General features: G+C 21.7%; 5 protein-coding genes across 5 annotated transcripts in view; 4 read left to right on the plus strand and 1 right to left on the minus strand.

Annotated features, from left to right (window-relative positions):
• Positions 1-223: 223 nt before the first annotated feature.
• On the plus strand, positions 224-358 carry DDB_G0282789 (hypothetical protein; the record flags this gene model as incomplete). Its single annotated transcript, XM_635043.1, has 1 exon — positions 224-358. The coding sequence occupies one exon, from the start codon at positions 224-226 to the stop codon at positions 356-358; it is 135 nt and encodes a 44-aa protein (XP_640135.1).
• Positions 359-1,439: 1,081 nt separating this feature from the next.
• Positions 1,440-5,024, plus strand: DDB_G0282575 (regulator of chromosome condensation domain-containing protein; the record flags this gene model as incomplete). Its single annotated transcript, XM_635044.1, has 1 exon — positions 1,440-5,024. One exon carries the CDS (start codon positions 1,440-1,442, stop codon positions 5,022-5,024), a length of 3,585 nt encoding a protein of 1,194 aa, XP_640136.1.
• Positions 5,025-5,163: 139 nt separating this feature from the next.
• On the minus strand, positions 5,164-9,237 carry DDB_G0282577 (hypothetical protein; the record flags this gene model as incomplete). The annotated part of the gene is made up of 2 exons (XM_635045.1): positions 5,164-8,737; positions 9,182-9,237. 2 exons carry the CDS (start codon positions 9,235-9,237, stop codon positions 5,164-5,166), a joined length of 3,630 nt encoding a protein of 1,209 aa, XP_640137.1.
• Positions 9,238-10,945: 1,708 nt separating this feature from the next.
• On the plus strand, positions 10,946-12,363 carry pldZ (phospholipase D3; the record flags this gene model as incomplete). The annotated part of the gene is made up of 2 exons (XM_635046.1): positions 10,946-11,120; positions 11,270-12,363. 2 exons carry the CDS (start codon positions 10,946-10,948, stop codon positions 12,361-12,363), a joined length of 1,269 nt encoding a protein of 422 aa, XP_640138.1.
• A 1,699-nt stretch (positions 12,364-14,062) lies between these two features.
• The window catches only part of wdr45l (WD repeat domain phosphoinositide-interacting protein 3), a gene marked incomplete at both ends in the record, with an annotated part of 1,273 nt that continues 1,203 nt past the window's right edge, over positions 14,063-14,132 (plus strand). Inside the window, one exon of the mRNA XM_635047.1 lies at positions 14,063-14,132. This exon is cut by the window's right edge and continues 259 nt beyond it. Coding sequence (XP_640139.1) covers positions 14,063-14,132 — 70 coding nt within the window.

The raw sequence follows: 14,132 nt of genomic DNA on the forward strand, positions 1-14,132 counted from the left end.
AACAAAGAAATAACAAATAAAAAATAAATATAACTTTAAACAAATACATAAAGTTTTTCCAATGGTATCTTTTTTAAATTAAAAAAAAAAAAAAAAAAAAAAAATTTTTAATAAATCTAACATATCAATCTAATCAATATTAAAAAGTTTAATACTATTAAAAAATTTAGATATAGGTTTTTTATGGTTGCTTAATTGTAACCAAAAAAAAAAAGAAATTTAAATGACTAAGGTAAATAATAATAATAATAATAATAATAATAATAATAATAATAATAATAATAATAATAATAATAATAATAATAATAATAATAATAATAATAATAATAATAATAATAATAATAATATTATTAATTAAAAAAAAAAAAGTAGTAATAAACTAATGGTAATTTTTTAATGGTTGCGAAAACCCTTTTAAAAATATTAAACTAAGAAACATTTAAATAACTATTAAAGTAAAAAAAGTTTAGATTGAAGTTTTATTACTGGATTTCTATAAGAAAAATTAAAAAAAAGGGGAGTTTCTTTAATAAAAATGTAGATGATTATGTAAGCGATACCTCTCCGATGATAATATATCGTTGAGATACCACCCTCAAATGATATGATGCCGTTGAGATCTCTCAAATGATAAGATATCGTTGTTTGGTTCACCATATGATATTACAGATTAAAGTAAATCTAAGGGCGGGGCCATTGTTTGGGTTGGTAATATAAAATGAATCAATACTGATCAAATTTTAGAGAACTAAAATTTTGAAAGTAGATGACCATATATTTAAAAATATTACCACAATGCAAGCAATTTTAGAAATCCAGATAAACTTCAAAAAAATCTTACTGAAACCAATTGTACCCGTTTTGCCAGGCTAAAAATGAATGGTTTGGAAAACTCATCGTAATGATAAATCAAATTAAAGAATATCTAAATTTTCAAAAATAAACACCAAATGGTGCCATTTAAAAAAAAAAAAAAATAAAAAAATAAAATAAAATAAAATTAAAAAAAGTGATTAATCCTGGTCAAAAAAAAAAAAAAAAAAATCTCTGTGTTTTACGAAAAAAAAAAATAAAAAAATAAAAAAATAATTTTATCTTTTTTTTTTTTTTACATTAATTAATTACATAAACACACACACCAACTCATATACATATACACATAAAAAGATGAATATAGAATAACAATAACACAATAAATAAAATAATATAAAATATAATATAATATATGTAATAGTAATAATAATAATAATAAAAATAATAATAATAAAAAAAAAAATAAAAAAAAAAATAATAAAAAAAAAAAAAAATAAAAACATATATTAGTAAAAGTAAATTAATTGTATAATAAAATATAAATAAAATAATAAATAAAACTAAATTAAAATAATATTGTCAAATAGAGAGAGAAAAAAAAAGAAAGAACAATAATAATAATAAATATGGATGACGAAGATTATAGAAATTCTAAACAAATATTTTATTGGGGTAGAGGTGTTAATCAAGGTGATAAACATATCATTGAACCAATTGAAGTACCAGAATTAAATAAAAAGAATATTGTACAATTATCATGTGGATCAACACATACATTAGTATTATCAGATTCTGGTGATCTATATAGTTGGGGATCATCCAATTCTAGTGGTCAATTAGGTCATGGTGATTCAAAAAATCAATATGGTAAACCTAAAAACATTAAAAAATTCTCATTAATTAAAGCTTTATCTGGTGATTCAGTTATACAAGTTTCAACTGGTTTAGATTTTACATTTGTTTTAACTGACCAAGGTTCAATTTATAATTGGGGTTCAAATATTGAAGGTCAATTAGCTTTAGGTCAACCTGTAAATAAAAATGAAAAAGAAAATAATATTAATAATAATACAACAAATAATAATAATAGCAACAGTAATAAAGAAGGAGGCGGAGGTGGTGGAGGTGGAGTTAAAGGTGGTAAAAATATATTATCACCAATACCGCAACCTTTAGATCAATTCTCTTCAGCATCTTCAACATCTTTATTAATTGATTCATTAACATCAACTTATTCAACTAGATCATATATAACATTATCAAATGAACAACAACAACAAAAAATACAGCAACAACAACAAAAATGGATAAATGGTAGAAAAAGTGTAAATAGTTCAACAATAACATCATCAAGTCCATTTAGTAGTGTTAGCAATTTTATAAAAGAAATGGTTGGTAGTAATAATAATAATAATAATAATGAAAATGACGAAAATAATAATAATAATAATAATAATAACAATAATAATAATAAAAGAGGAGCAACATTAGGATCATTATCATCATCAACAACAACATCAAATAATTCAACACCAAACACAACAGCAAATAATAGTCCAAATTTATTATCATCATCATCATCATCATCATCAGCAGCAACAAATAATGAATTAAAATTTAAACAAACTACACCAACTAAAGTATTATCATTTGGTGGTAGTAATGATAATAATTTTTTAGGTGGTGTAATTAATAATGAATTACAAATGATGACAGATCAAATGAATTCAATAAAGATAATTCAAATATCATGTGGATCAAATCATATATTAGCATTGAGTGATCAATATCATGTTTACAGTTGGGGTAGTGCTGAACATGGTAAACTCGGACATGGTGAAGATTATTCATTCGTTTCACAAAATCCACGTTGGATTAATTCACCTAAAAAGATTAAATCTCTACAAGAGAAAGGTGTGACAGTAATTAGTGTTTCAAGTGGTTATAGTCATTGTATGGCATTGACATTGGATTCAGGTATTTTAACATGGGGTAAAGGCTCCGATGGTCAATTAGGTACAGGTTTCAGACATGATATTTGGTCACCATTTGAAATTAAACGTGTTATTGATAAAAATGAAAAGATTGTTCAAATTTGTTGTGGTTATTTTAATTCTTTCTTTATTACATTAGAAAAAAGAGAACTTTATCAATTTGGTTGGTCAATACCATTAGGTAAATCTGATGATATTTTAATACCAACAAAATTTATTTGGTTAAATCCTTTAAAAAATAAAAATAATAATAATGAAAATGAAGATAAAAAAGATGATGATGATGATAATGATGATGAGGATGAAAATAATGATAATAGTAATAGAATTAAACAAATTTCAAGTGGTTATTCACATACATTAATTTTAAATGAAAATGGTGAATGTTTATCAATTGGACAAGGTGAATTTGGTCAACTGGGTATTCCACTAGACCATTCATCAATTGATAAAGATTCATTTGTAAATTATCCAACAGTGATACCAGCATTATTACCATACTTTGTTGAATCGGTGCAATGTGGTAGATGGCATTCGGTTGCAATAGTTTCAAATAGAAATTTAAGAGATCATTTAACAAATAGTAAGAAATTAAAAGAAAAACAAAAACAAAAACAACAAACAAATTTAGAGATTTTAGAAGAATTTGAATCAAATATTGAAGAGATTGAACGTATGATTACTGATGGTATTGATGGTAGTAAAATTAATAAAAATAATATTTCTTCTTCTTTAAAAAGAAATAGTAAATCCATAATTAATAATAGTAATAGTAATAATAATAATAATAATAGAGGTAGTTTAGATGTATTTGATGGTTTATCAGTATCATTTCAATCATTTATTGATTTTGTAAATGATAAAAAGAATGAAGAACCATCACCTGATGCAATTATAACTACAAATGATGAATTTGAAAAATCATTCTTTTTATTACAAAAAGATTATATTAGTAGTAAATCAAATGATTTAAATTGTAGTTTAAGTAGTTTAGAAGAAGGTGGTGGTTCTGGTGGAGGTTCCGGTGGTGGTAGTCGTAATGAAGAGAATGATAGTCATGAAGGTAATAATAATAATAATGGTGCAGGTGGTGGTTTTGAAACTATTAAAATTTCAAAACCATTTTATAGAGATTTAAATGATTTTCTATTCAAGAGTAAATCAACGTCACAATCATTATCAACAACTACAAGTTTACCATCGAATAATCCAATTTTAAATCAAATCGAATTATCAAGTGATGGTAGTGAAGAATCAACAGAGGAATTATTGATTCAAGTACTTTTAACTAAATTTTTACCAGATTTTGATAAAATGAAAACTAATAAAAAAGAATGGAGAGATCTATGGAGAAGAGGTTTTCCACCAACGATTCGTGGTATCATTTGGAAACGTGCAATTGGTAATAAATTGGAAATCAATGGTACGTTGTATCATGGTTTATTGGACCAGTTATCGGATTTACAAGATCGTTACAATAGGGATTTGGTATTGTTGGGTGAGGGATTCGAAGCTAATTTACCCCCAAATCTTCCAAAAGAGTATTCAACATTTATTAAAACATTCAATATGATAAAGGTTGATTTACCAAGAACTTTCCCACAACTTCGTTTATTCAATCCTGCCGGCGCTTTACATGAACAACTACGTACAACTCTATTGCTATTCGCACTCTATACACCGCAAATTGGCTATGTTCAAGGTATGTCCTATTTGGCGGCTGTTTTCTGTTTATTCATGGACCCATTCGAATCATTCGTTTACTTTACCAACCTATTGAATAATCATTTCTTTAATAGTCTATTCAAAATGGATATTAGAGGTATAGTTAATCATGTAAAGATTTTCGACCTTTTATTCAAGAATCATGTTCCAAAACTTTATGATAAATTTCAACAATTAGAATTATCAACTGAACATTTCCTATTGGAATGGATGATGACCTTATTCACAAAACAATTACCTCTAAATATTGTTTTTAGAATTTGGGATTCTTATTTCATGGAAGGTGAAGCTTTCATTTATTCAACAGCGATTGGTATCTTAAAACTTTGTAGAAACTTTATTATAGCTTCAAATTTTGAAGACTCTTTAGCAATCATAAAATCAACTCCTCATAATTTAAAAGAAGAAGATTTATTTGATTCAATTTCCGCCGTTCATATTCCAAAATTTATTAAAAAAATTATACTATTAATTAATAAAGATTTTATTTAATTAATTAAAAAAACACATATTCCATAAAATAATTTACAATTTATTTTTTTTTATTTTTTTTTTTTTTATTTTAATAATTATTAATTTTTAATTATATATGAATTATATGATTTGAAATTGTTTATTTTTTTTTATTTTATTAATTATTTGATTTTATTTTATTATTTAAATTTATAATTTTATAATTTTTTAATTCTAGATTTAAATGATTTGTTAAATAATTGTCATTTTCAAAACTAGCTATTAAATCTTTACAATTGTCTGGATCTAAGAAATAATTAATAACGTGTAAACGATTTTTTTGAATTGCAACTGAACAAGCCTTTTTTAAAATTTTGAATTTTTTTGGGTAACTTTTTGCTATTAAATTACATAATTTAATATCGCCTCTTTTGAATGCTTCATTAAAAATATTATCCACACGAAAGTAATAAGTTTCAGATGATTTAATTCCAATTTTTTGATATTCATTGAAAATTGAATTAATATAATCTTCTATTATATCTTGACCATTAAAAGAATTTTTAAAATCAACAAAGAGTGCTTCATATTGATAATTATAAGTACTAATTGGTATTTCTTGAAACATGATTCTATAATCTTTCTTTAAGTAACAACCTATTATTTGAATTTTATTTTCAGTTGGAGCTTCTAAAAAAGAATGAATATCACGTACTTTTCTAAGATAACAATAAAATTGAATTAAAAATGTTTCTTTAATAATTTTAATTTTTAAATTTTGTTCTTGGATTTTGTGTATCTCTGGATGAGTAATTTTATCAAAATGATTTTCTAGCATATATTTTGCTTCACGATAAAAATCATAGTTTTCTTTTTGTTGTTTTGTTCTTTTTTTTATAAAAAAGAAATTTATACCAGTGATTTGAATTGAAAATTGTTCAACTAAATAATCAATAAAATCAAATCTATGTGATAGTAAACAACAATTTAATAATCTTTGAAGTAAAATCATTCTTTTATTCTTTTCAAGTGGTGAACAAATGAATTCAACGATTTGAATAAACTCTTGTAAATTCAATTTTAAACAAATTGAATTTAAAAGTGTTGGTTCAATGTTAAACCAAATCTTATCATATTTCGAATCATTTGAGAGTTTATTATAAAATTGATAAAAAAGATCAACTCTATTAATTTCTAAAAAGAAATTTAAATCATTGAAAATATTTTCAGATAATTTCAATGGTTCTGATTGATGTTGTTTAAGTGATAAATGCTCAATTAAATCAAAATAAATCTTTTCTAATGAATTATCTTGTTTAAATAAATATTTAAATGTGAAAACTTTTGTATTTAACCAATTTTTAATATCGTAAACTCCATTTGGCCCATAATTAATATTACAATCATAAACTCTGTTTCTATTATTTACTAATTTAATAACTTCAAGTATTCCAGGTCTAGACATAACATACTTTGTCAATTTAGTTGATCTATGATATAAATAAAAATAACACCGATATAATGTATTTTCAATATGTATACCATTTGAAACGATATAATTGTGTACAAAATTAAGTTGTTTAATTTCAATATTACTAATACTTAAAAATAAATCATACATGTATTCTAAAATTGATTTGAAAATAGTTGTCATATTAGCTAATTTATACTCAGTAACACCTTGTTTCGATCTTAGTTGTTTTAAACCACTAACAATATCAACTATTTCTGTAATTATTGAAATATAATTTTCAATCAATTGACTATGGACATTGAATAGGTATGGTATATTATTTTGATAAATTATTCTATCTGATCGTAAGTTTCCATCAGTGAATGGGGTTTCAAAATCAATGATTTGAATTAATCTTAGAAACAAAGTTGCTTTTCTATGTTCATTTTTATAATTAAAAAAACTATTTGTTATAAAAGTAATTGGAAGAAATTTAAAATCTACTTTATCTATTACTTCTTGAATTGAAGTTGCATTTGATCTCCAAATTGATTCAATAAAACTTAATAAAAAATTAAAATGGCAAACATATTTTCCTTCTTTAATAAATCTTGATAATGATCCTAATTGATCAATTGTAAAACAATAATTTTCTGGTAATTTAAAATCATTTCCCAATTTAGTTATTCCTAATTCTAATGAATTCGCCAATTCAAATAAATCATCATTGCAAATTAAAATTGCAGAATAAAAAATTCTATTTTTAATTGATAGAATTGATAGAATTGACTTTTCATTACAACATTTTTCAATAACGCTCTTCGCAATTTCAGCTGAACTAAAAACGAATCTATCTTGAAATTTTGAAATAAATCTTAAACTAAACGGTCCAATTGCACCATTTGAAATCCAATCAATTGTTTCAAAACTATCAATTAATATATAATTTTCATTATATTGTAAAGTCATAATTGATGATAATAAAGAATTATAAGAAACTTGATTAAAATCAATTGTTTCAAATTCCTCTTCACAACACCAATTGAATAATGATAAATAATTAATAAAAAATAGAATTTTATCATCATTAATTTTTGATTTTAAATTATTGGTCCAACTACAACCATCATGTTTGATATGATACTCTTCAATTGTTTCACCATATTCTATCATATAATTTGAGTAAAAGTAATGAATTGATTTTGTTTCAATAATTACTAATTTTTGAAGTTCTTTTAAATTTTTATTATCTTTAATTATTTCATTTATCTTTTCATTTATTTCATCTGGTATAAAAACTTTACCACAATCAAATGGACCTTTACCTCTATATTGAGTTTTAAAACAAAATAATAATTGATAAAATGATTGTTTGAATTCTGGTTGAATCTTTTTAACACTTTTTTTTTCGAATAAACCATAATCTAACATTTTCACTTTTGTTTCAAATTCAATATTCCCTACTAACATTTGTGGGAGTTCTAAGGTTGATATTAATTCTATTGAAAATAAATTTGCAAATTGTAAAATAAATTTTAATAATTCATTTTGATATGAAATATTTTTTAAAATTAATTCCAATGTAATTACTCTAATATTCTCTGGTAATTTAATATTTTTGAAATCTACTTCTTCTTCACCGCCGCTGACATTGATACAGGCACTAACATCACCAATAACTTGGATCAGTTCTTTGTAATATTTTAAATCACAATTAGTTAGGGCATTTTCAACTGTGTAGTTATACATTGGCAAATTGTAAGGAGAAGATGTTAAAATCTTAAAGGGAATTACACTATTGGCTTTGGAAGTTGCATCAATTAGATCACAGGTTTGGAATTCAATTGTATACTTTGTCATTAAAATTTCCAAACATTCTTTTAAGGTTTCAATTTCTATTGGAGTGGCATTATTAAATGATTGAAAGAAAACCTGTGGTGTTTTTTTTATGATTTTAATATGTTTTGTTTCTCCTTTCTTATTTTCAAGTTTATATTTTAATAAACCAAAATGTTTATTTTGAACCATCCATTCAACTGATTCAATTAAATCAATGTCAACACTATTACTAGTTCTAATATCATAGATATTTTTTGATAAACAATAACTTTCAGTTTTAATAATTCCATAAATCTTTCTATTCAAGTATTTATTTCTATAAACTTTCCAAAATAATATTTCTTCAATTGATTCTTTTTCTTTACCACATACTTGTTCCTCCTCTTTTTTTTCTTCTTTTTCTACTTTTTCTTCCTTATTATTATTATTATTATTATTATTATAATTATTTAAAATTTTTCTTTGATTCTTTGAGGTTTGAAAAATAACTTAAATCTATTTCCATTTATGGTAATTTTTTTTTTTTTTTTTTACAATTTTATTTTTTATTTTTATTTTATATTAGATTTTTTTTTTTTTTTTTTTTTGGTTATTTTTATATTTTATCTTAAAATAAAAATAATAAATCTAATTTTTTTTTTTTTTTTTTTTTTAAGTTTTTTTTTTTTTTTTTTTAGTGTCAGAGAAAAAGAACTATATAATAATAATGAAAAATAATTGAATAAAAAAAATACAATCTTTTTACAATAAATAATTATTTACGAGAGCACTTACTTTTTTTTTTTTTTTTTTTGTTTTTTTTTTAATTTTTTTTTTTTTAAAGAGAAAAAAAAAAAAAAAAAAATTAAAACTTGACTCTTAGTTTTAAAAAACAATGTTTTAGTTTTTAAATTTTATTACGAACTTTTCTCTTGTCCTCAAGAAAAATCTCATCATGATTTTCATAAATGGACCAATCATGTTTTTTAAAAAAACTGAAAAATCAGAAAAAAAAAAATGAAATAAATCATGAGACATAAAAAAAAAAAAAAATTCTTGGCCTTTCAAGAAAGATTAATCCTATGCACAAAAAATAATTATAAAAAAAATAAAAAAAATTAAAATTGTATTTGTCAAATGATTTTAGGTCGTTTTAAAGTGAAAAAATATAAAAATCAAAAAGGATTTGGGTATGGTTGGGAACGAGATAAAAGCCATTCATTTCAGATAAAAAAAATTTTATATTTTTTTTTTTTATTTTTATTTTCATTTTTTTTTTTTTTTTTTTTCTTTTTTTCCACTAATATCTGGTCCAAATTTTGATAAAAAAAATTAAAAATTAAATAAATAAAAAGGAAAACTGAAAATAAAAACTTTTTAAGATATTTTAGTGTTTAACTTTGCAATGACTCTTTTAAAAAAAAAAAAAACATAAGAGCAACGTGTGTATGTTTGCATTGTACGAAAATAATTTTTTTTTTTTTTTTTTTTTTTTTTTTTTTCTTTTTTTTTAATTGGACAAGATATGTAATGGTTTGATTTTAATATTTTTTATTTATTTTTTCTTTTTTTTTTTCTTTTTTTTAATTGGACAAGATATGTAATGGTTTGATTTATTTATTTATTTTTTTATTTTTCTTTTTTTTTTTTACGTAAAATTTTCATTGCTTTTTTTTTTTTTTTTCACAAAAACATATTTTTTTAATATTACACAAATTCTCCAAACATGATAGGCCAACACTAGGTTAGCTAATTAGAGTCAAAAATTTTTTTTTTTTTTTGGGGGCACATGTGTTGTTGATCACTATGATACTTGTAATTTGTTGGCCATCAGTGGAGGAGTGATAAAATTTTAAAAAAACAAAGTGCGAAGCCCTTTTTTTAAACAGATTTATAATTCTGAAAAAAAAAAAAAAATGGAAAAATTGAAAAAAATTAAAAAAGAAAAAAATAATGAATACTTGTTTACTATTTAATTAAATAAAAAATAAAATAAAATAAATAAAAATAAATAAACTCTTATAATATTATTATAACATTTAAAATAAAACATAAAAACCGCTTCTTACTGACATAAAGCCCATAAAAGGCAAAACAAAATTAAAAAAAAAAAAAAGAAAAGAAATAAAAAAGAAAAAAAAAAAAAAAAAAAGAAAAAGACAAAGAAAAATAAAAAGAAAAAATTAAAAAAATAATCCACTGTTCTTTTTAATTAGTTAATTATTTAAATAAAGAACATCAAATAAAACTTTTTTATTTTTTATTTTTTTTTATTAATTTTTTTATTGCAAAAAAATTGTTGGGTTTGGTGGTTCCCAAAAATTTTTTTTTTTTATTTTTTAAAATTATTTTTTTTAAATTTTTTCTCTCCATAGCCTAAAGATTACGCCAAACCCCAGTGTTTTCATTTTTTTTTTTTTTTTTTTTTTTTTTTTATTTTTATTTTTTTTTTATTTTTATTATTTTTATTATTTTTATTTTTTTTTTTTTTTTTTTATTTTTATTTTTATTTTAATCATTTTTTTTATATTTATTTATTTAAATATATTTTATTTTATATTATTATTTTTTTTTTTTATAATTTCTATTAAAATTATTTATTAATAAAAATTATATAATTAATTACAATTAGTTTTTATTTTTTTATTTGAAAAAAATAAAAAAATAAAAAAAAGAGTAATTAATAAAGATGATGATGAAATTATTATTTTTAATCGCATTATTTGGGTGCGTAGTAAATTCAATTAGAATTAATAATGATAATGGTTTATCATTTCAAAGTAATTGTTTAGGTGGTTCAATTCAAATTGCTGAATCAATTCCATTAGCTCTTAATTTACAAAGTAATCTCTCAACTCATGATGGTATGTAAAAATTAAAAAAAAAAAAAAAAAATAAAAAAAAATTAAAAAAAAATAAAAAAAAAATGAAAAACGAAAGTTGGAAATGAAAATATATGTTGTACTAAAAATAAAAATAAAAAAAAAAAAAATAAATAAATAATAAAAAAAAGCATGGATGGAATTAATTACAAATGCAAAGAAATCAATTGATATGGGTATTTTTTATATGACATTAACAGATGGCGGTCAATTAGATCCAGTTTATGGTGGACAGTTAGGTTTGGATATTTATAAAGCATTAGTTGATGCCAATTCAAGAGGTGTTAGTATTAGAATTGTACAAAATCAACCATCATCATCTATGCCAGATACCGATACTCAAAATTTAGCTAAATTAGGTGTACAAGTCAGATCAATCAATTGGCCATCATTAGTAGGTGCAGGTATTTTACACACCAAGGTTATCGTAGTGGATCAGGTTAGTGCCTATTTGGGTAGTGCAAATTTAGATTGGCGTTCACTTGCACAAGTTAAAGAATTGGGTGTGCTATTCCAAAACTGTCCATCAATGGTATCAGATACCGAGATTGCCTTCCAACAATATTGGGATGCCGCAGTCGTGACAGAGTTGCCAAGCGACTGGGGAGTCCAATACCAAGCAGCCTACAACCAAACAAATATGGCTAGCTTACTATTGAACGGTAATGAAAAGTTTGAGATGTTTTTGGCCGTGTCACCCCCACAATTCGTTTCAACAGATCGTACAGGCGACATTGACGCATTGGTCAGCGCTATGAATGGTGCCACCAAAACTATTTGCATCTCTGTTATGGACTACATCCCTGCATCCTTATACAATTCACCAAACACTTTTTGGCCAGTGATGGATAACGCACTCCGTGCTGCTGCCTACAATCGTGGTGTTCAAGTTCGTATGTTAATCAGTCATTGGAATCACACAAACTATGCTATTCCTCAATGGCTACATTCACTAGATCAGGTGAACAATATCGATGTTCGTTGGTTTGTCGTCCCAGATTTCCCTAATGAACCACAAGTTCCATTCACTAGAGTTAATCATGCTAAATATATGGTTACTGATGAACAATCATATGTTGGTACTTCAAATTGGTCTGAAGATTATTATACAAATACTGGTGGTCTCTCTTATAATATTTACAATGATGAGTTCACTTCTCAACTTCAATCAATTTTTGATCGTGATTGGAATTCACCATATTCATTCCCAGTTACAACTTATTAAAAAAAATAATAATAATAATAATTAAGATATAGAAAAAAAAAAAAAAAAATTATCTTTTTTTTTTTTTTGTTTTTATTTCTTTTAAATATTTTTTTTTAAAAAATTATCTTTTTGTTTTTTTATTTTTTTTTTATCTAATATTATTTTTTAAGTATTTGAATTACATATATATAATTCATATATATAATTTTATAAAAAAAAAAAATATTAATAAATAAGTAAATAAACATTTTTATAAATCAATTTAATATATGCATTGTTTTAAAATTTTAGACATGTTTTTCTTTTTTTTTTTTTTTTTTTTTCTTTATAATATTTATTATTTTTTTTTTTTTTTTTTAAATATTTATTTTATTTTATTTTATTTTTTTTTTCAAATTATTTTATTTTATTCTCAAACAAATAATTAAAATATATAAATAAAAGAGATGAATAAATTTAAAATAATAATTGATTTTATTAAAATTTTATTTAAAAAAGATCATTTAATTTCAATTTTTTTTATATTATTATTTATTTTAAAATTTGGTATTTTAAATTTAATAATTTCACTGTGTTCATTTATAATTGAACTATTTTTAATCATTATAAATATTATTTTATTTTCAATAAATTCAGTATTACTATTTTTATATTATGTATTTTACTTTAATACAAATATAATATTCATAGTAATATTTGGTATACCTTTATTAATTAAATATATAATTCCAATAACAATTTCAATTTATTATTTTTATTTTGGTTAATAATAATTCTGGAAAAAAAAAAAAAAATAAAATAAAATAAAAATAAAAAAAAATAAAATTCGATCCTAAATTAAAAAGAAAAAAGAAAGAAAAAAAAAAGAAAAAAGAAAAAAAAAAAAAAAAAAGTAATTAAAATGTAGGTTTTTAAAAATTTTAATTAAATTAAATTAAATAAAATAAAATAGAAAAAAAAAAAAAATAAATAAAAAAAAAAAAAAAGGACAAATAATATCAAGAATAATTGTGTATACTCTGGAACTAATACATGTAAAAAAAAATAATTTTTTTTAATTTTTTAATTTTTTTTTTTTTTTTTTATTTTTTTTTTATTTTTTTTTTTTTTATTTTTTTTCAAATTTCATTTTGTTTTTTTTTTTTTTTTTTTTTACAACAATAAATTTTTTTTTTATATTTAACTCTATATATCATATTTTTTATTTATTAGTTTTATTTCCTTCAATTTACGTTAATAAATAAGTTTTTTTATTATTTTTTTATTATTTTTTTCATTTTTTTGGACTCCAATGTTAATACAGACACCAATTTTAGAAAAAAAAAATTAAAATTAAAAAAAAAAAAAATAAAAAAATAAATTTCAAAGTTTTTAAAAAATCAAGTCGTCAACTAAACCACAAAATAGAAAAAAAAAAAATAGAAAAAAAAAAAAAATCCTCACAATAGTAGCAGTAGTAATAACACATTCACACAAATCAATCATACATACATACACACATACACACATACACACATACACGCACACCCTAAATAAATAAACCAAACTTTAATAACAACAATAATAATAGTATAATACATAAAACTCAGATTCAAATTAAACATTTAATAATAACAAAAACCAATAAATAAATTATAATAATTAATAGATACCATAAATAAATAAATAAATAAATAAATAAATAAATAAATAAATAAATAAATAAATAAATTAAAGAATGAATTTAGCAAATTGTAAAGATAAACACCCAAATTTATTATTCGCCAATTTTAATCAAGATTATAGCT

Source organism: Dictyostelium discoideum (genome assembly GCF_000004695.1).
Source record: "Dictyostelium discoideum AX4 chromosome 3 chromosome, whole genome shotgun sequence".
Lineage (NCBI taxonomy): Eukaryota > Evosea > Eumycetozoa > Dictyosteliales > Dictyosteliaceae > Dictyostelium > Dictyostelium discoideum.